General features: G+C 38.6%; 1 protein-coding gene across 15 annotated transcripts in view; it reads right to left on the bottom strand.

Moving 5' to 3' along the window:
- Nucleotides 1-27,417, bottom strand: part of PTK2 (protein tyrosine kinase 2) — a 190,753-nt gene that overhangs the window by 36,490 nt on the left and 126,846 nt on the right. For 6 of the 15 annotated variants that reach the window (XM_017818296.1, XM_017818297.1, XM_017818282.1 and 3 more), the window contains 8 exons: nt 27,053-27,170; nt 20,309-20,339; nt 18,078-18,130; nt 9,983-10,066; nt 8,798-8,815; nt 4,940-4,996; nt 3,506-3,526; nt 2,337-2,434 (listed from right to left, as the gene is read on the bottom strand). In XM_017818296.1, the coding sequence (XP_017673785.1) occupies nt 2,337-2,434; nt 3,506-3,526; nt 4,940-4,996; nt 8,798-8,815; nt 9,983-10,066; nt 18,078-18,130; nt 20,309-20,339; nt 27,053-27,170 (480 nt within the window). The remainder of the gene's footprint in view (nt 1-2,336; nt 2,435-3,505; nt 3,527-4,939; nt 4,997-8,797; nt 8,816-9,982; nt 10,067-18,077; nt 18,131-20,308; nt 20,340-27,052; nt 27,171-27,417) is intronic. The other 9 variants (XM_017818293.1, XM_017818294.1, XM_017818295.1 and 6 more) reach the window with 5 other exon arrangements.

Genomic DNA, 27,417 nt, shown 5'->3' with positions numbered 1-27,417 from the left:
GCAAGCAACCTGGAAAGCCAAGTAAAGGAATTTCTGTGGTTCTTGCAGAGGAAAGACTTGCTGCAATTGTGAACCCAAACTACAAAGAAAAGTAAAACAAAGATTTTTATATATTATCTCCACAATCAGTCAGACCAAGGCTTTAAAACCAAGTTAAACAGAACGACGTGTATTCAAAACCAAACAGATTTTCCCATCTAATTGCTCATCTTCTGAATACTGAAAAATGAGAAGTTCTTAGTGGACTGAAAAGGGCTGAAATGTTTTAAAACTAAGCTTCTACACTACATTACATTGGCCATTTTTTAATGGGCAGTTTACAAATGAACCTTTCCTTGAAAGACTACAGGGTTGACGTATGTCCTTAAAACCCAGTTTTTAAGGCCACTGAGAGGTTAAGATTCACAATTATGTTCTATGTCTGCTCATGACTGCTCTATATTTTAAATCTATTAGTAAAGACAAACATTACCAGAATTAGAGTAGTATTTATATTTTGCAGGCTTAAATGCTTATTTTCTAAGTTGCTCACAACATAGATCTTCAAGTTGACTTAGCTGGAAAATATTGATTAAATCCTCTTCTCATACGTAAAATGCCCATAAACTGACTGAAAAACTGGTGGTAAATCATGATTTTATTCCCTTATGAAATCAGGACTGAACAATCAGCCCTGGATGCCTGACAGACCCATCCCTCTCCTGGTTACACATCAAGTTTTTGAAACATCTCATAACCAACAGGAGCATCAAAAGGAAGAGTTTCAGTGTCTGCAACCATCAGAGACCCCAGACATTTTGCACAATGAACACAGGAAAAGGCCTGATATCAGGGTTTTGCTGATATTTTGGTTTTGGATAAGGAGACAAACCAGTAAGGATGTATCAGACTGGCCACAGTTTGTTTCCTGAGCAGCAAACCCTGTTTTAAACGACACTTTGGCATTAACTCCACAGTTAACGAGCCTTTAAAGTCAGTCTTACTGGCATGGCTTACACAATCCTGTATGTATACACCCATTTTCCATCCAGTATCCTACAAACACAGGCTGGCTGGGATACTTCAGGAACACCCAGGAGAAAGCAGCATTCCAGAAGAGGTAATGCTGTACAGTCACCAGAATAAGAACTTTACAAGTGCAGTGAAAGGGATAAAAGGAATTTTGGAGATTCAAATCTGAGCTAGCAGAACAAGAGGCAAGAAATCTCCCCTGTATTTTTGCACACAAGCCAAACATATATATGGAAACACTGTCATGTTATTGGAACTAATCTTTTGTCTATTGTAAGATTTCTTCCCAGAGTGTAAGTTACACTCTGTGACCGGAACATTAAAATTTAATAACATCAACTTTCTGTTTCCCCTTCACATATTCCAATGTCTTAAATGTAGTAAAATTTTACTAATAAAAGTAATCAGCTGGTTGCTGTTTAAAAATACCATAGTAGTCACAGGATGCCTGAGTAAAATCTGCTTTCTAATTCACAAAAAAAATGGAGACAAGCCAGCATTTAAAAAAAAAAAACAGAGAAGGGTCTTTAATTGGTTTTACAGAACTCTAGATTTATCCACCATGCCCCAAGTGCAGTGAAACATCACTCCTCAGTACTCCTGTTGACTTGGACAGAATTAAATGAAAAATAAGAATCTCCCTCGAAGCAAAGTGTATCAGATTTGCTTTTTAAGTGAAGGTACCAGAACAGACTCCAAACTTTTCTGAAATAGATAAAATTTATCCTTGTTTACTTAAACATTAACCCACTAAGCCTTGGACCCTAACCAACCAGCTGTTCTTTGGAAACAGTGTTTCTGAAGTCAGAATTAGATTATTGTCCACATGAATTCTTGTATCATCTATCAAAAATATCACTTTTTTTTCTGATATGAAATAAATCTTCATTTTACACTTGCAGAGTTACTTTATTATAAGCTTGAAATTGGTTTAAATTAACTCATTTTTGCAGCCTTCTCTTGCCTTTTTTCCACAAAACTTCATTTTGATCTATTTAATTAGCAGTCTTACCCTTTGTGGCTGCAGCCTAGTAGAACACAAACACCAGCCTAAATTACACAAGTGCTGCCAACCTCCCTGGTTTCACTGATGTGACTCCTGTGTGTTGGTGTTTTGACAGATCAGTGTCCAAGCATTTTGTATCTTTCAGGAAAAAGTAGTAACTTTATTAAGCTTCTCTGTGAGAGATCCATTGAGATGGTCAGTGGAGCAAATTTTTATTGGTTCTGGAAGAGTCAAACCAAGGCCTCTAAGGAATACACTTGCTCTTTTTAAATAGAAAAGCTTTACTGTTTGTTTGTTTTTATTTTAGAAGGAGGCTTACCGGGCTCATGTAAACTCCTTGGTGCACATCTCCAAACTGTCCTTCCCCAATGCAGCGCCCCAGCTCAATTCTCTCCCTTTGAATTTCATAATCTCTGGCTACAAGAATATAATGCACTTAAAATATTAAGTTTTTCTGATGAAGGGCAAGAGAAATAATCCACAAGACACAAAACTCAAAAGTAAGTCACTCAATGTCTCACATATGAATAGCTAAGATTAACGTTTGCAGCACACCAACCTATGCAGATGCTGCACACACACACAGTGGAGACCTCTTAAACCTCTGAAACAAATGTCTGAACCAAGGCAATGGGAAAGGAATTGTGAAATCTAAACTGCTAAATTGGCTACTGTGCACTGATTCAAGTGCAATAAACATAATTGAATCCTTCTTAATTACAGCTGGCGAAAGACAAAGCAAACAGCTTAGGGCCACGCCAATGTTGAATACAGCCTGATTTTTAAACACATCCCTCTGGATGGTTAAGAGAACTCCACTATGTGGTATTTTAGGTTTTGGAACCATCAAAAGAGCCCAGAGAATTTTTAAAGAGGTAACTGCAAGAAAAAAAATACAGAAACGAGAGCATGGCAAAAAAGGATAAAATGGAAGAGCAAAATTTGGAGTGCACTACACCTCTGTCAGTGTGTAACTGAAGCAAAATTGAGATGTCTCGTGGACTTATGCAATTTTGTTCATGTTATGGTTTAATAGGCTGAGAATATTGCTGATAAAAATGGCTCAGTACTTCAGCAAAACATTTAATCAATTGCAATTGAATGACTTCATTTGCAATTTAATTTCTCGCAGACATGGAAAAATATTTCAGGAATAGCAGAAAAGCACATACACTATATGTTTTCACCTTTACTCGTGTTATTCAGAGAAAAAAATATAACCAACCAGCTTAGAACTTCGTAACCTTGATTTGAACATCATTCACACTACAGAAATTATGTCATCTAGAGCTGGATAACAAGGTGATAAATGTCTTTTCCATCTCTTTTTTTTTTTAAGTACTGCATTTTCCTCTTTAAAATCCCAAAGCTAACTGGTTTAACTATAAATAAATAATGTTTATTAAATGAAAGTGAATAGTAAACTTAAAAATTCCACATCATTCCAAACTGCAAGCATACAGGGATGGGTAAAGGGTCTCCTGTTACCTTCATCTATTCCATAGCTTTCTGCAGTGCAATTAAGAGAAAAATCAAATGCTTACTTAGAGCTTCTTAAAAATCAAGACAAGGACAAACATTTTTTTTAACATTTTTTCTGAAATATGAAGAAATATACTGATGCAATTTTAAGTTTACATTAGCAAAAGTCACAGGTGTGTTCTTGTCATCTTTACTGGCTCAGTCCTTTGGGAGCTGAACATTTGAGTCCCCTTCAATCCAGCAAAGCACTTAATGAATTTCCCTCCACAGCCCACCTCATGGGTTTTGGATTGAAGTCATCCTTAAGTGTTCAGCACCATCCAGGGCTGGGCCCACAAGTAATTACTTCCATGAGAATTTAAATAAAAAGATTAGGGGGGGGGAATAAATTACACAAAGTTAATCTGTTAATAAAAAAATAAAGGATATAATTTATCACAGTATGTTTTGATCCTGCAATCAGGTGAACAGAATCACGTAGTGACTTGCTGCAAGACATTCAAAACACACTATTTATTTCTGGAAAACATATATTCTGGCTTTTCAAATACTGACGCTCAAAAATATATGTTTTGCCAAACATATATTCTTGCTTTTCAAATATTTTCCACAGTAGTGGAAACGATGTTGTAAACACTGAGGTGATCGTGAAACACTCCTGCCACGTGGGGGGAGTGGGAAACTCAGAAAACTACACATACATTCAAGGCTGTTCAGCAGAACATGGCACCAGTTTAGCACCACCCTCCCCTCTTGCATTAACCAAAACTCATGTTTTTGCAGGATTGTGTTTCAAAAGGTTGTCTGCTTCTGGAGAAATCCTGGGTGCCAAAATGCAACTGGAATTTTGCAGACACAACTTCTAAAATCGAAATATTGGACTTTGCTGTTGAATGAAAGAGCCTTGATTTCAGATTATATTATAATTCGAACAGGCCATTAAGACAAAAATCCTTGTGGTGGCTACAGCATCATTGTTTTTACTTCAAAGATGAAGACTCAGTAGAACTCTGAATTTTTATTTTTGTTCCTGAAGTCTTTCATCTTTAACAAAATTGCATGTGGCTCAGCTGAGATTTCCTCTCTCATGGAACTGGAGAGCAGCAGGTCTGTCACAGAGCAAGGTGAGATACAGTTAGACAGCAATACACAAAGCTTTCCAAACTGTATGCTCTTATCACAGAGATCTTATCCAATCTTTAAGCTCAGCATCACAATAAAAAAAAAAAATACATTTTGAGACATAAAGAGAATTTCACTGTGAAGTCACTGACAGCAGCAAAACAGAATTTGGTTTTATTTGCTTTAAAACCTGAACTTGAAAATCACTGACTGTGAGTTTTCACAAGATCATAAAGAACATTTTCTCTGCACACATATTATTTAAGGCTGAAATATTTTTTTGGATAGAAAAGTTCCCAAGTTAACCACTGCACTTACTTGATGGCATTGTATAAGTGTCTTCCTCATCTATAATCTCTGCATAGTCATCAGTCTCTGCAAAGGGAGGAATTGAAGAGTTTCGGGAAAAGCAGATGAAAACAATTCTCCAGAACAACATCTCCAATTTATCAAAACTCGTATGTCACAACCCCCAAGTTCAGCATTGCTGGGACACGTTTACAGAAGCATGAATAAAACTTGCTCATGCATAAATCATGGTATGAGAATGACCTCAGTGCCAATTACATTACATCACATAGAAGCATTCAACAAGGAAGATTCATTTGCATTCAAAAATTCAAGTTCTGTAATTAAAACCCATCTAAATTGCTGGCTTAAAATCTTTTTAACAGCGAATTCCATTGCAGTAAGGAAAAAACATTATTAATAGATTAAATTGCTTCAATTAAAAACCTTCAATAAAGCATAAAAAACAGTCTGCTAGCTTTTTATGTCAAACAGGCATAAGACACTAATGATGTTCCAGGGCAGCATCCACCTTCTGTCAGTGTGACCAGCTGAGTTATTTACCACAGAGTCTTCTAGAGCACAAAGACCTTTTAAGCCACACTCTCACCTTACATCCATTTTTCTTGCATTAGTCTCAATTTTCCTTAATTAGTGGAAATTCACCACTAGTTTTGCTGTCAAGAGTCAAGATCTCATGGACGGGGTTTGAAAACAACTTCCCAAAAATTTTCAGAAAAATGAGAGTGCCTTTCTTCCTCTGTTTAAAACTTACAACTTTTACATCATCTGTTCTCAAAATGGTTTAAATGGTGTCAAGTCATATCAGAAGGTCCTTCTCTTGCTCTAAAGAACTTCCAGTGTGTGCAGATCATCTCCTGAAGGTCAGATAAATTCCTCCAGGGGTTACAAAGCCAGTCCACAACAGTAAGATAATTTTTTACTTCAAGGCTGTTAAAATATACTCACCAACTTGAAATTTGTAGAGAAGTTCTCGAAATTGAATAATTTCAAACCCAGTGTGCAGTTTTCGTGGTTGATCACACACTGGAAAGCCCCTGAAAGCCATGATTTACTCCCCCTTTTCCCCCATCTGCCCTGGAGCATATGAATATCCCTACACCTCCCCTGGCATGATTTCCAGAGCGATGGTTTCTGGCTGGTGAATGGGACAAAGCCACAGTGAGAGTGGGAAGAAGGATGGGATGATCCCTTTTGGCAGCAGCCCCCAGTTCAACCAGCGTAAGCCAACTCTGAAACCAGAGCAAGGCTCATCAATATTATACACACAGATAAACCAGAGGCTTAGTTTTCAGACAAACCCAATATTCAGCAATTAGGAAACTACAGGTTGCCTATAAACCTTGGAGTTCAACACACTTTAGGGAGTAAATGCAGTTTATGTAGTTTTACGATCCCAGTTTCCTACTACTTAAATAGAATTAAAGCTATTTTTCTTTTGAGCTCCTCTAGGAATATACCAGGTCTTGTAAAAACAGAATCAGGAAATCCTATGTAATTAGAATTTTTGCTAGGCAATTTCAGTTTAGGACACTGTGAAACAGAGTTACCTAATGAAAATTCAATTAATTATGAAGACAGTGCACAATTCTGAACAGGTAACACACTCCAGAGGCACTTATCTCTTTCTTGGTATTTTTTTCCTCCCTTACATTATAAACTAAGGTTTTTGCAGAAAATAAGCCTCAGTTTAATCTAAAAAATGAGCATCTGTTTGAAAGGAATCAGTTGTGCGACACCAATGTGATGAGGCTAAATCACTTTGTTTCCTTCTAACATCGTGGCAGGGTGTTTTTTAACTTTCATGGAGGATACCAGAAATTTATTAATCTATATAAAAAATAGGTTGGATGAAAGACATTATAAACATATTTGAGAAAAATTTTAAAAGTCTGGAAACAAGAAGTGAAGCCACTTAAAAAATCCCATAACCTACTTGTTATGGAACAGAGCTTACAAAATGTGATCAATGACATGGCTTGTTCATCACTCTACTTTAAATTAATGAGTTAATTTATACTAAAAGCAATCTCAGAACAGCACAGAGACCTTTACAGGGTTTTGATCCATTGCTCAAAACCATCATGAAACTAAAAGAGTCTTCACAGTCAACCCAAATAAATTAAATGTATGCAATTAACTACACAAATATTTCTTGTTACACATTTACCGCTCTGGAGAGGAATATATAATAAGAATTCAGAAAATAATTCATATATATATATCTATATATCTGTCATTGTTTCTGGGAATCAGAGGAAAATTCAATCAAGGCATTAACACTGATGTGCTCAAAGTGTTTTGCAATAAGGACAACTGACCTCCCTCACGGACAGGCTCGACCCCACAGTTAGTCACAGACTGTGAGACTGTTACCAGCTCTGCTCAGACCAGAGCTGTGTTTGCTACGGGATATTCCAGAACCTACATGGGGCCTAAAGCACAACTGAGCCAGGCAAGGCTCTGCAGGCTGCTCCACAAAGGAGAATGTGTCAGAGCACTCGCAAGAGCTGAACACTCACAACAAAGCAGCGATTCCAGACGTCTTTGAGGTCTTGGTAAGTCTAGAAAAACTCAGATTTAATAACAGGGCTCATCACTGCTGCTCTCTCGTACATTTTAAACCCAGCACTGAACCTTTTCACTTGTTTTCAACCCCAGATTCTTGGAGATGGAAAAACGAACAGGTCGCTTTTGGACAAAGGTAGTGGTGGTCACACATGTGAATGAGCCAGTTTGAGCTTTACTAAATCTGAATGCATTTATTAAACAGTAGGAAAAATCATCCTAGGATATTAAATCCACAATAGTTAATCCATGATCTTAACACCTGTTTGAACTTTTCATGATTTTTCCCATTTATCAGAGCTTGTAATTTATAAAAGATGACAAGCTCCAATAAAAAGCTACCTAGGGTCAGTATCTGAAATATAATTTATGACAGAAAAGGTATCCTTTTAATGTTTAAGAAAAGAAAGAAAATTGGGGTGGTATCTTTAGTTTATATCTTAAGGAGAGCAAGGAGATGAAAAATTATACACTCCCTTTACATTTTAGTGGAAGGACAGCCACAAGACATGATTTCTATTTCCTCTGATCACCTTCCTTTGCATGCTGCTTTTATGCCCTTTTAGTATCTCCTACTCAGAAGAATAAAGATACATACACTATCAGTACCAGCAGTTTGATTTTTTTTCCCCCAACATCAGATGGAATCCTTTAGAAAAATAGCTAAAAAAATCTCTTTTAAAAAAACAAAACCCAACTTGTTTTCAGAAGAAAAAAGACTGTTGAAGTCTGCAGAAGTTAAATATTTTGTAATGAGTTTCAAAGTTCTGTAAAGAAACCCCAAAACATTAAAATCTATCTTTAAAATTAGCAGTTTGAGTAGCTGAAGCTTGATTAATACTCATGTCTCCAATCTGCATTAATCTATCGTGTACAGCTTCTTTTCATGCAAGGAGCACTTTGATGCCTTTAAAGCTTTACCTAGTAGACTCATTTCTCAGGTGCTGATCTCACTCACTGACCAAATTGATTGTGATTTAACCATTTCAATCAAACTGGACACTCTTGCAAACCTCTAAACCTTCTCTGCATCATGCCACGAGTCTGAATGCAAACACATGCAGTCCCACATCCCCGTGTGTTTGACATAGTTTGTCCTTTTTCAACTCCAGTTTAGCAGAAAGCGTTAGCTGGCACAGCCTGTAAAGTACAATATAAATCAGCTAATATCCAAAGCAGACTGCTTTTTAACACTAAAAAACTGCATAAAACGTATTACTGAAATGTGCATTAAGTGGTATATGGATATAAGAGTTGCATATTGCACGTTAGTAACACACAGACTAGAAAACGTATTACCGTCCCCACTAATTTCATCTGCAGATCCAGGTGGCATGCAAGGAGAGAGAAAAACAGAGGGGGAGAGAGAGGGGACAGAGAAGGGGGAGGGGAAAATATACTATTAAATTCATGAGTAATCCAAAAGTATTCAGACTGTAGTTATCTTATATACCTGACTCAAGAGAAACCAGAAAAGTAGCAGAATTTAAGACTTCTCACCTAAAACCCAAGGGACAAAGATATGCTCTAAGAAGCTCATATGATGAAACAGAGTTAATGACTTTCAAACACAAATGTACACAGGAATTAAATTTGGGAGTGGAACTAGTTATTTTAATGCACTGTTAAGAAAAGTCAGTTTTTGGTTTTATTCAGTACTTCCAAACAGGTCTACAGCCAGAGGAGTTGGTTTAACTTGACTCTGCACATACACTGAGGATTTTGGATAAGCAGAGTTGACATTGACCCTTTCAGAGCAAGTGCACTCCTGTCACTCCTGTGCTATCACCAAGACATGACTAAGAAATGGAACCATCTAAGTATCAATCACACAGAGCAGTATTACAATTGCAGTCGTACAAAGTTGGAATTTAAACGAGTGGCAAAGGGAGCGACTCTACAGGGAAGAGGCTCAAAGGAGCACCGGATTCCGCGTGTACTGCAGCAACCCTACTGCACACCAACACCCACAGCACAAGCTAAGGCACTTTACACAGTATTTATAAATAAAAGGTAATTCTTCTTACCCCTAACAAAGCCAAACCGGTCCAGTCCAAGTGCTGAACCAGCACGCAGCCAAAAGCATCGCTGTTTTCAGTGTTTAATTCAAAGTGATCTCAGCCGATGCTTTATTGTTGCTGTTCTATTTCATTCATAGGCATGCTGCATCAGGGGTCCAAGAATGAAGTCAAAATATAGTAACAAAAAACCCATGGCAGACAGGGGCTGCATAACTACACAAATAAAATCATTAATATGTTTGTCATTGTAGCGTGTGATGCTTGAAAAGAAGCCCCCCATAAAAACGGGGGCCAGCAAGCTGGTGACGCTGCATGAAAATCCAATTCAACAGGAGGAAAACCAAATGAAGTTATTCTTGGAACTCTGTTTACCTGAGGCTAAAGTAGTTTACAAACAGTAACTGAGTTAGTATATTCAGCTTTTGGGTTAATAAGGCAGCCTAGACAAAGAGCAGAGCAGTACCCTTGGGCGGCGACTCATGGGCACAGAAGACGAAAGGCAGAAAGCGTCTAGCTTTCTTTACTTTATGCTGACAGTGATTGACTCCTTTACAAAGAGGCAAGAAAAGGAAAGAGAAAAAAAAGAAACAGAAACAAATTATTTGGAAATAAAAGAAAAGAGACTGAAGAGAACATCTACAATGAACGAACATAAAAGTAAAGGTTTACATTACAATTCTCTATACAAAAACGGATATAGAATGTTGTTGAAACTCCGAAGAATATTTGATATTTTCCTTCAAATTCCTTTCTACAGTAATTCTTATTTCAATTTTTAAAAATGAGACTAGAATCTATTAATATAAAGCCAATCATATACACCATTCATTAACAACACAAAGAACATTGTCTATCCCAGAAGTCCAACCCACTTTTCCAAGTTCCCCATCTAAGTTCTACCAGACTGTGCTACAGCTAGATTCCAATTGAAGGGGCAGTCACCAGACTTAAACATGTATGTATTGACTGAACCCTTGAAACAACACAAAACAAATATTTCACAGAGCAGGGTTACATAAGAACGGAAGAACACAGTTTCTCTATCTCCAAAAATAGAGCATTGATATATTGTATGATCTGAAATCTGCCACTGGAGTCTTATCCCTAGTGCAGACCTGTCTTAGCAATGAATATTCCAGCTCTCCAAGGATCTCTGGGTGAACACCCCATGACATTGTCCTCAATGTCCCCCTTCCCAGTCACCCACTGCATTTAATTATAGCAAAGTACTTCTCAGGAGGAGAGAGATTTTGGAGTAGAAGAAAATACAAAGAAGCCACGACTGATTTCAGAAGGTGAGAAAGAAGGACACAAGATGACACTCAGCACCTGCAGATACCTGCTCCTTTTATTTCTCTTGTTACCTATTTGCTCCTCTCTGCTTTCCTTTTTTCCCTTTCTCCTCTATCTCAGAAATGTGAGAGGTCATTTAAAAAGCCAATCAAACAAAAAAAACCAGCATCTTGTTGCTGGTAGCTCTTCACAGCCAAAACTCAAGAGTGAGGTCCAGCCACCTCGAGTTCTACAGACTGGGGGTCCAGGTGTTAAAAGAGAAGCTGAGTCCTAAAGCAGCAGCATGCTGGGACAGCTCCTGGCCAGTGCTGGGAGGAGTGGAGGAAGTGTGGGAAAGGAGAATTACATGCTAATAAAAGCAACTTCAACAAACAACAAAAACTACCATCTTAAAAACTGCTGGGTGACTGAACAAACAGAAATCATCAACTGTGAAAATGTACTTCACTGAAAATCTTGGAACATTAATCAGATTGAATGCTAAAAACTAAAACAGGGCAAAATTCTTCACTAAGTGTATCAGTATTTCCATGTATCCCACACTACTGCAATCCAAAGTGACTTCTCTCCCTAACATCACTTGACACAATTTTCAGCGCTGTCATTCTAACACAAACCTCAGGTAACATTCATAAAAAACTTCAGACATACTATGGAAGAAAAGAAAAAAATTCTGCAGCTGTTTCAAGTGACTACTGAAAAGGTGTTGACATGAAAATGAAGGAACCCAACACTCTGTACTGACACAGAAGAACAGGTATAGAGTCGCTGGAAGCAACTCGAGTGATCTAAAAGGGAAGAGACGCTTCAACTCCTGACCTGCCTGCTCAGGCTACAAAGCTAATTTAAGCCTGAACTGCTGAAATGCTGCTCACCCTCACACTGACACGTGGGGGGCTGAAATCTGACTAACCCATTGCAAATGAAGGGCACATTGAAAAGGCAAGAGTGGTTTTAATTCATCATGTACCCACACTGATGCCCTGGGATGTGACAGTCCAGCTATTCCCCTGCATTTCAAACTTTGCCTTTATGATTTACTGTCTAAAGTTTGTTCAACTCTTCTGTCAGACTAAATGGAAGACACTTTGCCTTAAACTTACCACATCTGCAAGTCTAGCTACTAAAGTAAGATTATTTAGGCAACAAGTTGATTCTGAGTTTAAAAAAAAATGTTCCAACACTTTTCCAAAAGCTTAGCAAATACTTGCTTGAAATGAATACTACTTAAAAGGATTTCCACCATTACACACTGGCCTCCAGCCAGGATAACACTGGTGTCTACCTGAATGGCCCTAAAGCTCAGAAATGCTGCTGGACACTGCAGAATGGGACTTCTTTTTCTATTTAGTTCCTCTTCTCAGTATTAAGCACTCAGTAAAATTGCTGTGTATCAAAAAAAAAAAAAAAGAAAAAGAAAGAAAGAAAAAAAAGAAAGAAAAAAAATCAGGCTAAAGGGTAGTTACTACTGGAGCTCCTCATTAGTATTGTACAAGACAACCAATACTGAAAGGCTGAAATTTATAATGCCCATTCTATTTTAGTTGTATATTCCTGAATTAGTTTCAGGAAATAAACCCTAAAGAAAACCCACCCAAATCTATAGGAAGAATAAATCTATTGTTTTTCAAGCTTTTGAACCAAAATGAGCACTATGGGGTTATCACATCAAATGTGTTTCTACACAAACAACAAACCCCCAAACCTGACCCTGCATGGAACATGTCTTTAGTCTTACTACAGTGTTACTACAGCAGTGCAGAAGTGTCTGCTCAAAGCAAATGAATGGAACACAAAGGAGGAGCACAGGAGAGTGAGAATTCCTTAACCAACACCACAGACTGATGGAGGAACTTCCTGGACACTGATATGGAGGAAATTTCTTCAGATTGTCACCACAATTCATTCTTGTCTTTTTATGCATGAAAAGAAGTCTTTTAGTCAGTCAGGCTGAAATAGAAAAAGATAACAGCACCAGGCTATTCAACTGTGATGGGAATCTGAAACACTGTAATTCATTAGCATTAAGGGTATTTTTAACTATATAGTCTTATTAATCAGCAGAATAGCTGGATGAGTTCCCTCCATGAACATGGAGACTAATAACTTGCTCAAGGTTTGTAAAATTAATTTGCAGTAAACCTTAAGCTTGAACGTCTCCCAGTGCTGTGACCATATGGCAAAGCTACAGCTGTAACAAGGTCTTTATATTCCTCAAATTACTTAATAATTTGAATTTATAACTATGTAATTTCTGCCAAGACTGTTAGTCTTTCTTTTCAGAAGTGAGCTGTAGAGTACAACACAGCTGAGCTGGCAGACACAACCAAGAGTGCTCAAGATACAATTTTTCATTTAAAAATTTACTTACGCTTCTCAGCTTTGTCTTTCTGGAGTGACTTGGTAAAACGGACATTATAAAACAACCTTGAGCAAAGGACACCTTTTTCTCCCTACCAACTAATTCAAATGGAAGTGGGAAATAAAAGTCCTACATAAGAAACTCTTTCAGAACTGAGCACAGAGCAGACCTTCATTTGGAGCACAGGAATCACGACACAGAGCCTGCACTGTGCTCTGCAAGCAGAATGATTCAATAAAATTCTATTTGTCTTTCCATCCTGCTCAAGGCTTTGCTGGGGATTACCCTGCACCACTCACCCCTACAGACAGGTCCCTTCATACCCAAGATCTCCTTCATTCAGAGCACTTTAAAGTGTTGTAACAATGGCATCAGGTGAATATATTCATCTTTTTTTTCCTCTCCTGTTTGTTGTGTTTTGACAGTTGGCTCCTGCTCTATTTCAGTTTGTTCTAGGCAATCTCCTGGAAGTCTCTCTCACAAACTACAGCATATAATTGTTTTTTCCTGCATGCTAAAACCTCCCTTAAATCAGGCTTATCTCCTTCAAAACAGATTTTTTTTTCACTCAAATCGAAATTTCAGCTAACTTGCATGACTAAATTTACAACTACTTCAAAAAGGATCTGCTCCTGAGTAGCACCTCACAGAACTCTCATGCCACTTCACTGCCATGATCAGAAGTAAACCACAGTGTGATTTAGGTGTAACAATATTGTAAATGCAATTCTAGGGCAGAACCTGACAACTTGCTGAGAAGTCCCTCTTCCAGGATACTAAAATCCTTTGGCTCCTATATAGAAGTTTGCTCCAAGGAGATCCAGTTTCTCCTTCACAGGGTATGTACTGGGTGTGTCTAAACGACGGGGCAGAGAGGCAATGGCACACCAGCATAATTAGAAACTTCTGCCATCACATCCCCATGCACTCAGAGCTACCCCCCTTTGACTTCAAAATGCTGCCTGTGCCAGTGACAGCAGCTGTATGAGCTGGGGAACAAGATGACAAACCAATTTCTCTTTAAGACACCTATTTCCCTCTTAAAGGCTTCTGTCCTGGGGTTTGTTTCTCAGATGACTCGAACAGTTTGTTTTAACGTCTGAAACAGGGACTGTATTTTCAAAGACCTTTGAATTACCTTCACAAAAAAAGCACATACTAAAGCTGCAAAACCAGCACCTGCTTTGAACCGACACCAACCCTGTGGGACATCCTAAAACCCCCTTCAGACACATCCCTTGTGTTGTCTGCTGCAGTACAGCTTATCTTCTCCCTCACTGTCACCTTCCCATCTACAGCTGCATCCCTACAAACATGTTATTAGACCCAGAAGTATGTGAACATCCAAATGCCAGGAGTGACTGCCTAGAATCACAAGATCCTTTAAGCTGGAAAAGACCCTTAACATCATCAAGTCCAACTGCAAACCCAGCACTGCCAAGAACCTGCCAAGACTTGGTCAATGCTCTGCTTGTTCAATACTCACAGACAAGTGGGCCTGAAATGTCATATTCTGTGGCACTGCATGTAAAGTAGCATTAGAGTTATGATTAAAAAAAACTTAGGAATTCTCTAGGGCAAAGCAAGCCCAGCGATTAGCCACAGGAAGCAAAAGCATATTTGTTCTTCCTAGTCATATTTACATTAGCAAGGAAGGGGCAGAAGAAACCAAAGAACCCTGTGTCAGAAAGAATTTACATAAAAAGGGAGCCAGCAACCACTGCTTTACTGATTTCATTTTATGAAGAACCTTTTAGAATATATAACTGAGCAGGTAAATTATTATTTTTGGAAATAAGTGTATCAGGAAATATAAGCATCACCTTACTAATGCTAATGTTTTCTACTTCAAAACAAAGTGCTGGCCAAAGTAAGTTCCTTTAGTCCAGGGTAGAGCATTTTAATAAGGTGTCTCCAAGCAAAACAGCGGAAATATAGTCAATAAAATTATAGTTAACTGGTGTGCTACTTCTTGCACATTTGATACACTGTTTGCACAGAGCAAATAGTTTAGCCTTACCATTTCCTGAGTGCACACTTTTGGCTACGTAAAAAAACCTCTTTTTCAACGTAAAGACAGATGTAAAGGGAGAAGGAGGCAAAAGCTGCAATTACTCATCTAATAGGTCATTGCTTCTGGTGAATCACAGCAAATTCAGACAAAGCATGAGATGACTACCAAAGAAATCTAAAATCCAACTCATTTAATTTGGCTTATTTGTGGTTATTTATAATCTTATAGACACACAAATGCGCTGAGGAATAAAATTATTACTGTGCTTTAAGAAAAGGGGAAATCTTGCAGGCCTCTTACTTGCACACAGTGAAATGCTGTGCCCACTGCAAGGAACATGGAATTTAATAAGTAAGGCCAACAAATAACACCAGAAGAAAGAGAAGCACGCAGCAGTAAGAGGTGTGTGGTGAAATCTGGTTCAGCGAGACACAAGACTCCCAAGTCCAGCAATCTGCTGCTCTGGATTCCTGAAACCAACTTCACCCTTCAGTAGTTTGAAAAGGCCTTTATTTAGAGAGAAAAAAAAAAGGATTAAAAACCTCTCTATCTTTATATGCTTTGGAATATTGAAGCACTTGGAAAGACCTAGTTTTCATTTCACTAGACCAGAAATACTCCAAGGTATGTTAATAAATATTTCAAAAAGACAAGGTGTCTTTCATTAACAGGTTCCTTTTTAAACCTAGAAAACTTCAGATAAATACCCGAACTTTTAGACCACTAAATCATGTTTCACACTGGGTTTGGATATTGCTGGCTCCCCTAAATTGTGGTGGGGAACTCACTGTGAAACTTTCCTTTTAAACTAAGAACGTTAATACTACAAATACGCCTGACTGCTTAATTTTCCTGTTGAATCTGTCTCAGATTTTTGCTATTTAGCTTTAGCATCAGGAGAGGTCTAAACAAAGGGGAGAAATCTCACTGAAAGCAAGCAGCAGCATTAATTTATGATTTAAACTATCAAAGGCATGACAGGCACGGCTGACAGTGAGTTGTAAAAGCTTGTCTTATCTGAAGCCTGTGGTTCTTGGTTCTAAGTCATTGAAATGTCACCAGAGAAAAGCTCTTACTCTGCACACCAAGATCCCCCACAGCTGGCTCTGCACTGTCAGCTGTCAGGCTCTGCTGACCTGTGACTCTGGGTTAACTGAGCATTATGTACAGCTGTTGCCTCCCTTGTTCCACACTGATGGATGAGCTGCATGTGACAACAGGAGTGACACCTCTTCACATCTACATCAAGTATTACCTCATTTGTAACAAACTGATTCCTTTGGGGACTCAGATTCTCAGAGAAAGCATCTCCTGAGGAAAAGCCTGTATCATGTTAACTTCATCTCAGCAATCTGCCTGTGGTTCAAATTTATTACACTGACATCCATGACACTCTCAATGCATTTCAAATAATTTGGGGACAAAAAACCCTCAGCAACAAAAAAAGTATGTATGTGTTTTGTGTCATTGTATTAGAAGAACAAACCCTTGAGAGCGAATAATAAATGCATTGGGTTGAATAATTTCCCAGTATTATGTCAGTGCTTCCAGTGCATCAACACAATGATTCTGGAAAGATATAAAATGGTACTACAATACAAGAATAATACCTGATCAGTTTTCATTTTGGCACTGGAAAGAATGAGAATGATATTTTCTGGTTTAACTGTACTGTTTTGCTTACTGGAGCCAGCTTTGCACCTTACAGTGTCCCTGACATTCACCTGAACAACCAGCTCACCTCCAGTGCTGCTACTTCTGTTTCTTCTGTGGGGCTACATAAAGCTCTCATTTCCCCATCATCCACCTTTTTGGGATGCTCTGAATGCCAGAGATGGGGGTATTACAGCTAATCTCCCTACAATAATATCAAAATGCTACTTTAAAAGAGCAGACAAGTGTTTGTGCACCACTGCACCTTGAGACACATTTTAACTCCAGATCCTCTCACCCGTTTTCTTGCACAACTTCTATTTACTTGGGCTTCCTATGCCAAGGGGTGAATCTCAAACATCTGTAAAAAATGGTTGAGGGTGAAGAAAGGAATCTGAAAAGTAGGAAATTAATCAAATGTCTGCGTATCTTTCCTCCTTTTTGTACAAAATACGTTGGGTTTTTGAATATGGCCACTAAGTGTTAATATAAATGTTAAAGTGGGGCTGAAGTCATGGGTGGGAAATCCACTGAGTCACAGTGTTGGTTCCTCAAGTTTGTTGCCAAATACTAGAAACCTATAGAAACATATAATATAAATACACTTTTGCATTAAAATCTCCTTAATAAATATTATGTGTATGGATTTAGAAATGCATTTTCTACTAAGATCAATCAATCCTTCAAAATTATTTAAGATTTTGTAACAGAAAAATGTTCTCTCTCAATTATAAAACTTAAAAAACCCACAGTAACTAACAGAAATCTTAGAAGCCTATAAGGTACAGAAACAACATGTATTACCTCACATGTTCATCCTTCAATTAACTTGTCATTTTCAACAGCAAAAATTAAATGCTTTGATCTAAACAGCAGCTACAGAAAAAAACAGCTATTAAGTTCCTTCCTTCCGAAAAGCAACAATTAATATTTAATTGCCTATTTTCCCTTTTCAAAGCTGCTCCTCCACAATTAGCACACACTCAGGTAAATCTGAGTTTAGCTGACAACATTCTGCTTCACCACAAAGCAAAGTGGAAATACTGACAAGTGGCCTGGCTTTGAAGCATCTCAATGGATGTGGCTGTTGCATGAAAGTTTCTCTTTAGGAACTGCTCTGGATCTGGAAAGTCAGCAGCCACGGAGCAGCAGTGAACTGAGTGCGAGTGGAAAACCTGCCTACACCTCTGCCAGCTCCAGAAATGAACCCGTGCCTCGGGTTTTTATGAGCCTTACCTGACACAGAGACCGTGTGTGACCTCACTCCTTGCTTCTCATTGTTGGCCAGCCTGTAAAACAGAGGTTGGAATCGCTGAATGCTGTACATCCTTCACGGGCACACGCACTGGGAATTCATCCCAACAGGCACCTACTGTAATTAGCAGGGCCGGTCCACCTCCCACAGCGAGGGGGGGAGAAGTCAGAAAGGAACCTACCATTTCAACCCCTCTGGGGGAGTGAGAGCAGATTTCAATTAAATGAGCATGTGGAGTCTCAGAGACGGAGTAAATTTAAAGGAAAACACAAAACCTAAGTTGTACACACTTTTTAAGATGTGTGTAATCTGTGCTTCTACTTTCTGTATGATCTGCTGGAAACAGTATGAACCAAGAGTCTGTCTGTAAGATGACTTATCCTGTACAACTTTGAATTAATTTACATATCAAGTAAAGGAAGAAAACCAATCACATTTAAATGTAGTTATGAATAAATGTTCATTATGTTATGTATATATTATATATTGCCCACTATGTATAAATGTATTGTTCATTTTATATATAAATGTTCACTATATTATGCATATATTCTATATTGTTCCTTATGTAGAAATGTTCATTACATTATGTATATGTTATGTGTCTGTTATGTCACGTATAAATGTTCATTATTATCAGAAATTCTAACAAATTCTCCATTTTTTTTTCACTTACACATATATCCACAATATTAATGGTCAGAGCACACTGCACTACATGCTTTCAGAAATCAGGAATTTCATCTGGCACAGGCAGATCTCCCCAGATGCAAGATGCTGTTGGCTGGTAGTTTTACGTATCTGATAAAAGCCCACTGTTCTGCTGCCAGACTCAGAGAATATGTGCTGCTCTTGTTAAACAGGCTCAAGAGTACCAATTTACTTTTGGTAAACTGTCCCAAAATTGGGAAGAAGCTTTTCCTTCAAACCTTATTTTACCCCAGAAATCCCTACCAATAAAAAAAGGTAACTTTATGTAATTAGGATGTTATTCTGTGTTTCTAAGTTGTGTCTATTTAAGTAAAAAGAAAGTTTCCTGTTCCATGAGTGCAGACTAAGTTTACCAGTTTTACTGTTTTCAGCCTCAACTTTCATTTCCTTTTCTTCCCTCAATTTTAACCTCTCTCTTTCTACACCACAAGAAAGCTGCCTGGCTAGTGAGGACTGCAGCAGGACCTGTGTAGGAAGAGTAACCACTAACTCAGGAACAAGTTGTGTTCCACACTCCATCCACTTTCTTAACTCTCTAGTTAAGAAAGTAATAATAATAATTTAAGAGAAATGGAGAGGTTAAGACAGTATAAAGCACTAAATGTCATTTGATCTTCCAACAGTTGTCACGTGCTACTGGATACAGGTGATTCTGCCTGACCCAGCCACTGGCACCAGGAGGGTACAAAATAATATATTAATAATAAATTAGAAATTTATTCTTATTTACCTTAAAGTCTGAGAGGGAGAAAAATGCAGAAGTATCTTAGCACCCTTTATAAGAATCATTAGATGCAGATAACATGCCTTAGCACACCTTGGATATGGTGTCACCATAAAACCAACTACAGGAAAAAATGCATCTATTTGCCTGACATAGATTAGCATTTTCTACACATCCACAATTATTATCAGAGGAGAGCTTTTCTATTTTACTATATTTAAAAAAATAAAGATGTTTTTACTATGTAGTTGGTATTCTTTATTACACTGAAACCAGATCCCAACTTAGACTGGCCCCATTATGGAAATTTTATTAAGAAAAGGTGACAGGACAGATTTATGATAAGGGCAAAAAAAGTATTTTCAGTATTTCACATAAGCAGAAAAGGGGACAAATAGGAAAAACAAGCACAGATCGACTCACAGATTGAAACCACAAGTCAAAAACTGTTCAGCATCACTCCTACAATTAAATTTACTCATGGACTCAAAAGAAATAGCCTGAATCCCACTCAAGTATTTTCCAATACATCCTGCTTCTGTTACTGTCAAATATGATTGATGTATTATGCACTTTTCCCCTCAGATTCTCCTTCTGGTACCTTTACAGTTTAATATTGCTGTGAGGCTTTTGTGCACCACCTGCTACCTGTTCTAGAATCCAAAACAAACAATAAAAATTAGGCCCATGTAAAAACTCCTAAAGCATCCTTAAGCAAAACTATTTTTCAAAACAATTTTTTTTTAAATATATGAAACAGGAAAGCACAAAACTTACTTTGGTATTGATGGTAAAGCTCTTTCACCTTCTGTAAAGAAGAAGAAAACAGGATTAAAGCTTTTATAAGTTTTCAAACAACCTCTCTCAAGGTGCAATGAGACAATAATCATCACAATCTCTCAGGAAACTTATTCAAAACAATGTTCTATACATATCTAAAGAGCACTGTGTCAACACAACTCCTCCTAACCAGTGATACCTTTTGGCAAACTCTTATTGGAGGAAACAACATATACAGAACACAAAAGCTCTTTTATATTCTTAACAAATAACTCCAATAAATCACTTGCAGAAGGTGTGACACTATCTCATCTCTCTAGTAAGAAAATGCTTTTCTTTTATCTTCAAGATGTCCTAAGTGCTAACATATAAATAAAACAATCCAAGTCAACTTGGATTTCCAAGTAAGACAACTGAAATAAATCATTAAAGCACGTAATTTATCATATTGATTTCACACTGGGTTGAGATTATACAATAGTAATGTTTAGTGCCAGCGAATAAGTCAGCTTTTTAAAAAGTATTTTCAAATCCTTGCCAGTCTTTCTCTGATAATGATAATTCTGTATAAAAGCTTGGATGTACATACTCAAGGTCTTTTTTTTTTCTATTGGATTTGATGAGACACTTGGTATTTATGTGGGATGGGCAAGTTACTAATTCTTTAGTATAGAACCTTTAAAGTACATCGGAGTATGCAGGGAAGGAGAGAAGGTGGGCTATTAAAATGAGCTTCACTCTCTAAATCTGTAGCTCTGATAAAGTGAGATAAAATGGAATAGCCACATTAACAGAAAATATTGACATACACTGTTTACACAAAATCATTGTCATTTGTTTCTTTCCTATGTTAAAATTTCTGAAATTTCCAGACATTAAAGAACTGCAGTTTCACCTCTGTGTATCAAGGGACTGAGCACACAAACGCCTGATACCCTGAAGCCATGCTCAAATACAGTATTTTGGTACAATTTTTCTGCTGTCTCCAAGTAGAACAACATCATTTGGCTCAGCAGTGTAGGTCTGTTTTGATCTGTCTGATGGAGGCTGTTGAGAAGGAAGATGCAGGAAAGAAAGGAAACCAGGAGCTGCCATTTGGAAGACCTGGAGCAGCTCAGCAAAGTGACAAGAGCAAGCACCTGAAACTGGAGGGCAGAGGAAGGACAGTAAGATTATACAAGCACCATGAGGTGGGAGATAAAGGTATTGTGATACCTTTGTTAAGGTAAGTGATACCTTTTGGGGAAGGAAACAAAGGCAAAGATCCTTAGAGGGAGTGTGGAGTGATGAGTATGAGGTCAATGGCACGAAGGTGTAGCCTGGCAATAAAAGACTGGGGGGTGGGTACCTCAAAAGAGAGACAGGCACAGGATTCAACCTGGATAAAACTGGGCAAAAGACATCAAGCTTGGAGAAATAGGCACAGGAGCCCAGCCCACTTCTATGCAGGCCTCCCCAGGGCTGTGAAGATCACTCAAAAGAATCTTAAATTCTACCTGACACCTACATTACCTGTCAGTCATTAGTTGTGAAAGCACAATGTGTTCTGGTTCACACCAAGATACGTTGCTACTACTGGTTATTCCAGTGCTATCCCTACATTTGGCAATGGATTTAAGGGTTTAGAGGGTGCTGATTAATTACAAGTGTTACTGGTGGAACATACTTGCAGTCTATTGTTTCTAAAGGTTTAGAAAGATACAAACCTCTGTGATAAAAGAGCTTTATTAAACTGCACAGTTAACTTTATCATTCCATATTTTTAAATCAAGATAATATGCATAATTAATAAGCAGCTATTCAAACTGATTTTCCTTGCTCTTTAATATGTAGCTCCATCGCATATTAACTGCACACTATTCACAGTGTATTCTAAAGATGGAATTTTAATTTCCTCTAAGGCTTTTTTTTTGTGTGGAGTATCATATTTGGGGACTTCAGAAAGATCAGTGAATGATTTCATTACACTTGCTAGGAATGATTTCATAATACTTTGCAGGGCCACGATGCTTCATATGTTCAAGGTACTGCCCTCAGAAAAGATCTCATTGAATCTCCCTCCTCCAACCTCTCAAGAAAGGGAGAAATACCGCAGGTGGTAACTGCCAGTGTGTGCTGAAGTCAAATACTACCTATCAAAAACGATCTAAGGGAGATAAAGAGACAATCTAACTTTTCAGTGTGGAATTACATTTCCTTAACGAAGGGAATCTCATTCCATTCCTGCAAGCCTCCATTCAACTGACTGAACAGCCTCCTATCAGTGCAAAATGCAAAGCAAAGATCATAATAAACGATAATATATCATAACAAAACAAAACTTTGATTCCATTTTAACTGCAAATCCTTTCTACATGTTCTGTGTGATAAGGAGTATATGAATACAAGTGGTCTTATGCAGTTAGTTGAGTAGCAGTATGACCCAGTTAAATGAGTGGAGTTTGGGAATGATGAAAGAAATTGAGGGAAAGGTAAAAGGAATTGAAGGAAAGGTGAAAGGAATTGAAGCTGTCCGGAAAACTGTGAGGAAAAGATGAGGATGGACAGAGAAAAGTAGAGACTCTAACCCATGTTAAACGAATGTTTGGTTCCAGGTTGGCTGGAAAACCAGGCAGCAGCATGCATGGGTCTGTTCCATCTCACCATGTTCCTTTTCACTGTTCCTTGCCAAAATCCATGGGGTATGTCTGGTTTTGTGCTCATTAGCATCAGAGCAACAGATCTGGACCCCTGTCCTCTGGGTTGAGGGGGCTGGGAGATGTGGATAACACAGGCTCAGCCACGGGAAGAAAGAAAGATCACCTGGCATCACTTTTAAGACACAGTTTGATGCCTGCACTGACTGGCTACAGGACAACATCCCCCATTTGGCTGCTGGAGATGTGTGCCAAGGGCAGGGTCATAAATGGACAGGGGAAACTGGAAAAGCAAGCAGATGCTAGAAAAAGAAGGCATAAAAAAACCCCAAACACCCTACTGTTAAGTAGAACCAGAGATGCCCAGAGGTTGTAGTATTAGAGGCTGCCCAGAGAAGCTGTGGTTGCCCCATCCCTGCAAGTGTCCAAGGGCAGGTTGGATGGGGCTTGGAGCAACCTGGCATAGTGGAAGGTGTCCCTGCCATGGCAGGGGGGTTGGAAGGAGAATATTTTTAAAGGTATCAGCAAACCCTAACTACTGTATGATTCTTTCTATGATTCTGTGCCTCCTCTTTCATTGGAGAAAATTAAAAAATCCACACGAACTACTGATTTGCAGACGCCTACATGCTCTCTGGATACAAACTGCTCACTTCAGGCACTGGTTCCCACGTTGGTGCTCATCCTTTTAACAGCTTTTATCCCCAATATTCATTAGTACCCTTGTGGGTCTGAAGTCAGAATTCCTGACTAACAGCATCCCAGTAAAAGCATATGTTGTTTTTCACAAATTGAAACCCACAACATTTTGCCCAGCTCTATATTCTGTTAAAAAAAAGGGATATGTGTGATTGTATTGGAGTGTCCACATTCAGGTGTTTCATTGTGAGGAGAATCCAGGGCTGTCCCATGGCAGACACAGTCGGTCCCAGATGGCTCCAGCGGCCCCCCCACATTCTATGTTGGGAATTTTTGCTGATGAAGTGCAAGTTGTAAAGAATGTGTGATGAATGTGTATTTTAATGATAATTACCAAGTCTGGGTGTCACAGAGGCAATGGGGGAATGGTGTGGAGGCAGCTGGCACAGGACAGGCTCTGGTCTGTTCCCAGAGTAGCCACACCAGCAGCCCCGTGGCTACCAAAACCTTGACAGTACCCACCCAACACCTTCCACCACTCCTGTAACCCCAGGCTCCAGGAGATGTGAAAAGAACCCTCAGGTATTTTGATTTACCACAGTGTAAACTGTCCTCACCTGACTAAAATGATTGTGAAAGCAAAATCAGCAAGGGGTCAAACTAGTCCAAGAGGCAACAGCATCCTCAGAATGTGAATACATGTTGCCATTCCATTAAAATGAAAATGATGCTCATGGTTAAACACCTCCTAAACTAAAGTTTTTATCAGTTCCACTTTTTATGATTTTTTTCATTTGTGCTCTTTGCCTGTAAGTGTTAAGTGTGACAATGGAAACCAAGTATTAAATGTAAAGTTTCCACACTGGTCTAAAGGGACCTGTATATTAAAATATTTATGAAAAATAAAACAAACTGAGTGGAAAAATGCAAAACTGTCCAGGTTTTAAACATTTCCATGCTCTCACCAAATTAAGAGCAACTGGATCATTAATGGAGAGCAAGACAGATATCACAAAAACGGGCTCTATTAGTAATCAAGAAGGACAATTTATGAGGAGACTTGCAATAAACACGCAAATTTACAACAAAGAGGGGCCGGGAAAGCTCAACGGGGGGATAAAACACATCTGTTGGATCAAGAGTTGCTACATGATTTGCTTCTGATGTGTCTTATACAGTCAAAGCTCACTGTGGGAGGGATCTGGGAATGCAGATCAGGGTGGGGACAACTCTCCCACAAAATGTTTAATTAATGTATTGAGTATTGCTATGAACTTCAAAAAAAAAACCCTCAGACAAAAGAAACCCACAATTTATTTTAACCAGAGGGGTTCTCTTCATGTATGCATAAAGAGGACTGTTCCCAAAGTGCTCCATGATGTTCCTTTAACTAAACACTGTCATTTGCTCCATGTTAAAATTCCATATTATCAGAGTATCACTCAAATAAACACACTGCATTAAATGCATTGATTTATTCTGCACTCACATGTACCAGCAAACCTCAGTGCAAGGCACAGGAAAATCAGGGATATTGCCCTTCACAGAGCTTAGTGAATCTAGAAGATGTAAGAGCTCACGATAAGCAAGTCAGGTCAGAGCAAGACAAGAATTAGAAAAAGTGCAAAGAGAGTGAGTCAATTTTTTTGGCAACTTCAGCAGCAGTAAGTCAGGATCCTCGTGCCCAGCTGATAAATGAGATGGCAGCTGTTTGTATGCACCAGGTATTAAAAAAGGACATGGTGAATCCTGTAGAGATTTGGACTGGGAGCTGCTCCCTTGCTTGGGCAAGAACAGGTAAGAAAAGGAAAGCCAGTAATAGCACTGGCAATGCAGAGTGAACAGACCGGATTTCTGAAATGCCACCAGTGTGGAAGTGGCAAGAACTGCACACAGTCCACATGTGTCCCCAAAGGAAAAGCAGAGACAGAGCTATCCACTGACTCAGTAATACACAGAGAGGCAGGGAGAGGTAATGTGTTAAGACATGAAAAAGTTTTAAAAGCTCAACTGTGGCTACTACAGTTCAGGCTGAAAAACAGCCAATCCACTGGTATTAGAATGAAAGTGTGAGGAGTGAATAATAAGGACTGTAACAAACCCCAAACCAAGATTTTTCAGAAAAGAAGAGGCACAAAAGACAACTGCTCACAGGAACAGACTAGTCTAGCAAAATGAAAATCTTGGTTTGTGATGCCTATTTTATTTTTAGAACAATAAACTATCATTTTGGTGTCAGTTCTGGGGCAAATGCTTCATCATCTCTGGGTTGTGTACCAGGTTGGCTTGGAGAGCTGACTTTGTGCTGAGGGAAGATTTTCATTTGTATGGAGATAAGGCTGCACAATTAACCTAAGTTTATAACAAAGCCGCTTGTGTTGGAGCTAAAGGTCAGTCACACACACTAGGGGTCAGAAATACTAAACAAACAGGCAAACAAGAATAATATGAACAACTACTAAATGTTGTCATAGCATCTAACACCTTAAAATCACATTTCTTCATTACTGAATGATCGAGTTTCAGTCTGGGTATTTTTTGTGCCATGCACAGATGCTACAGATGGACCTGAACTATGTTAATAACGTCACCCCACTTGAGTAACTAGAGAACAGGGAAAACCAGTGGCACAAAAAAGCAAGTGTGTGGCTAAAAAAGGACTCAGTTTCAGATTGGAGATACGCTGGGACAGTTTGTGTACCTTCCTGTATTACAAGTAGGGAAGAAGGACATAGTTGTTTTAGAAAGTGGAAAAGTTGGACAAATTTCCACATGTAAAGATTAGTACATGACAACAGAAAACTGCATTCTTGAGCAGCCTTGTTTGGATGGTTTTCCACAAGAAAAGTTGACTGATATTAGAAAAAATTGTAATGAAATTAATTAGAATTCTCTCTTTAAATCTAGGTGTACCTGCACTCTCATCTCACTGCTTCCAGTTTGTGAGTTGCTATAAAAACTGACTGATACTCCAAAATGCATCTGCTTTAGTTCTATTTTATGAGAGAAACTCATGAGAGTTCTCTTTACGTTGTTATTTTTTAAACAGAAATGTTTTGAGTATCCAGGAGGAAGGCAGAAATTTAAAAAACATCACTAGCCAGAACCTTATCCAAATGCTTTCTAGCCAAAATTTCCACTTGTATATTAGGGAATCACATTACAAGATAACACAACCTTGTTAGGAGTGCCTTTAACCACAATTTACTCCTGTTACTTAAGTCTAGAATCAGTGTAAGGCAGTGATTGCTGACAACTAGTCTAAATTATCAGCCATTAAGTAATTTTTGATGGAGTGACATTTACTATCAGTGTTCCTCAGAACAAAAACACCTCATGGCTCCTCCCTGAAAGGAAAGAGCTTCCAAGTGAGAGTTTTGCTGCAGCCTTGTGCCTTCTATTCAAATGCAAAATAACCTCTGAGTAGATATGAGTGCAGGAACCACCAGGCTGAACATCCCCTTACCTTTCTGTGGCCTGATAATGAAGGATTGCGTGGCTCCGTTCACCAGCCGGCAATACCCGTCTATCAGGTCTGCCATGTTCTCTGCAATGGTTAAGGATGGTGCTGTCACTGTCAGAGGCTACAGAGGGGAAAAAAAAACAAGGCACCAACAAAGAGGGATTATTGTAGTTGCAAACACTGAGCAGAACAGCTGTGTCATTGCATCAGAACTTCACACACGCTCGCAAACAGTAAACAGAAAACTGTGGGTGAGCAGAGAACCACCAGAGAGATTCTCACTTTACCTTTTGTGTAGCAGATTTCCAACAGGAGGTTCAGAAAGCACAACTGATAAAACCCTCCACCCACATGTAATACTTATTTGG

This window comes from Lepidothrix coronata, unplaced genomic scaffold, assembly GCF_001604755.1.
Source record: "Lepidothrix coronata isolate B3197 unplaced genomic scaffold, Lepidothrix_coronata-1.0 Scaffold67, whole genome shotgun sequence".
Taxonomy (NCBI): domain Eukaryota; kingdom Metazoa; phylum Chordata; class Aves; order Passeriformes; family Pipridae; genus Lepidothrix; species Lepidothrix coronata.
The sequence above is the reverse complement of the archived record's forward strand: the minus strand, read 5'-3'. Positions and strand labels throughout refer to the sequence as shown.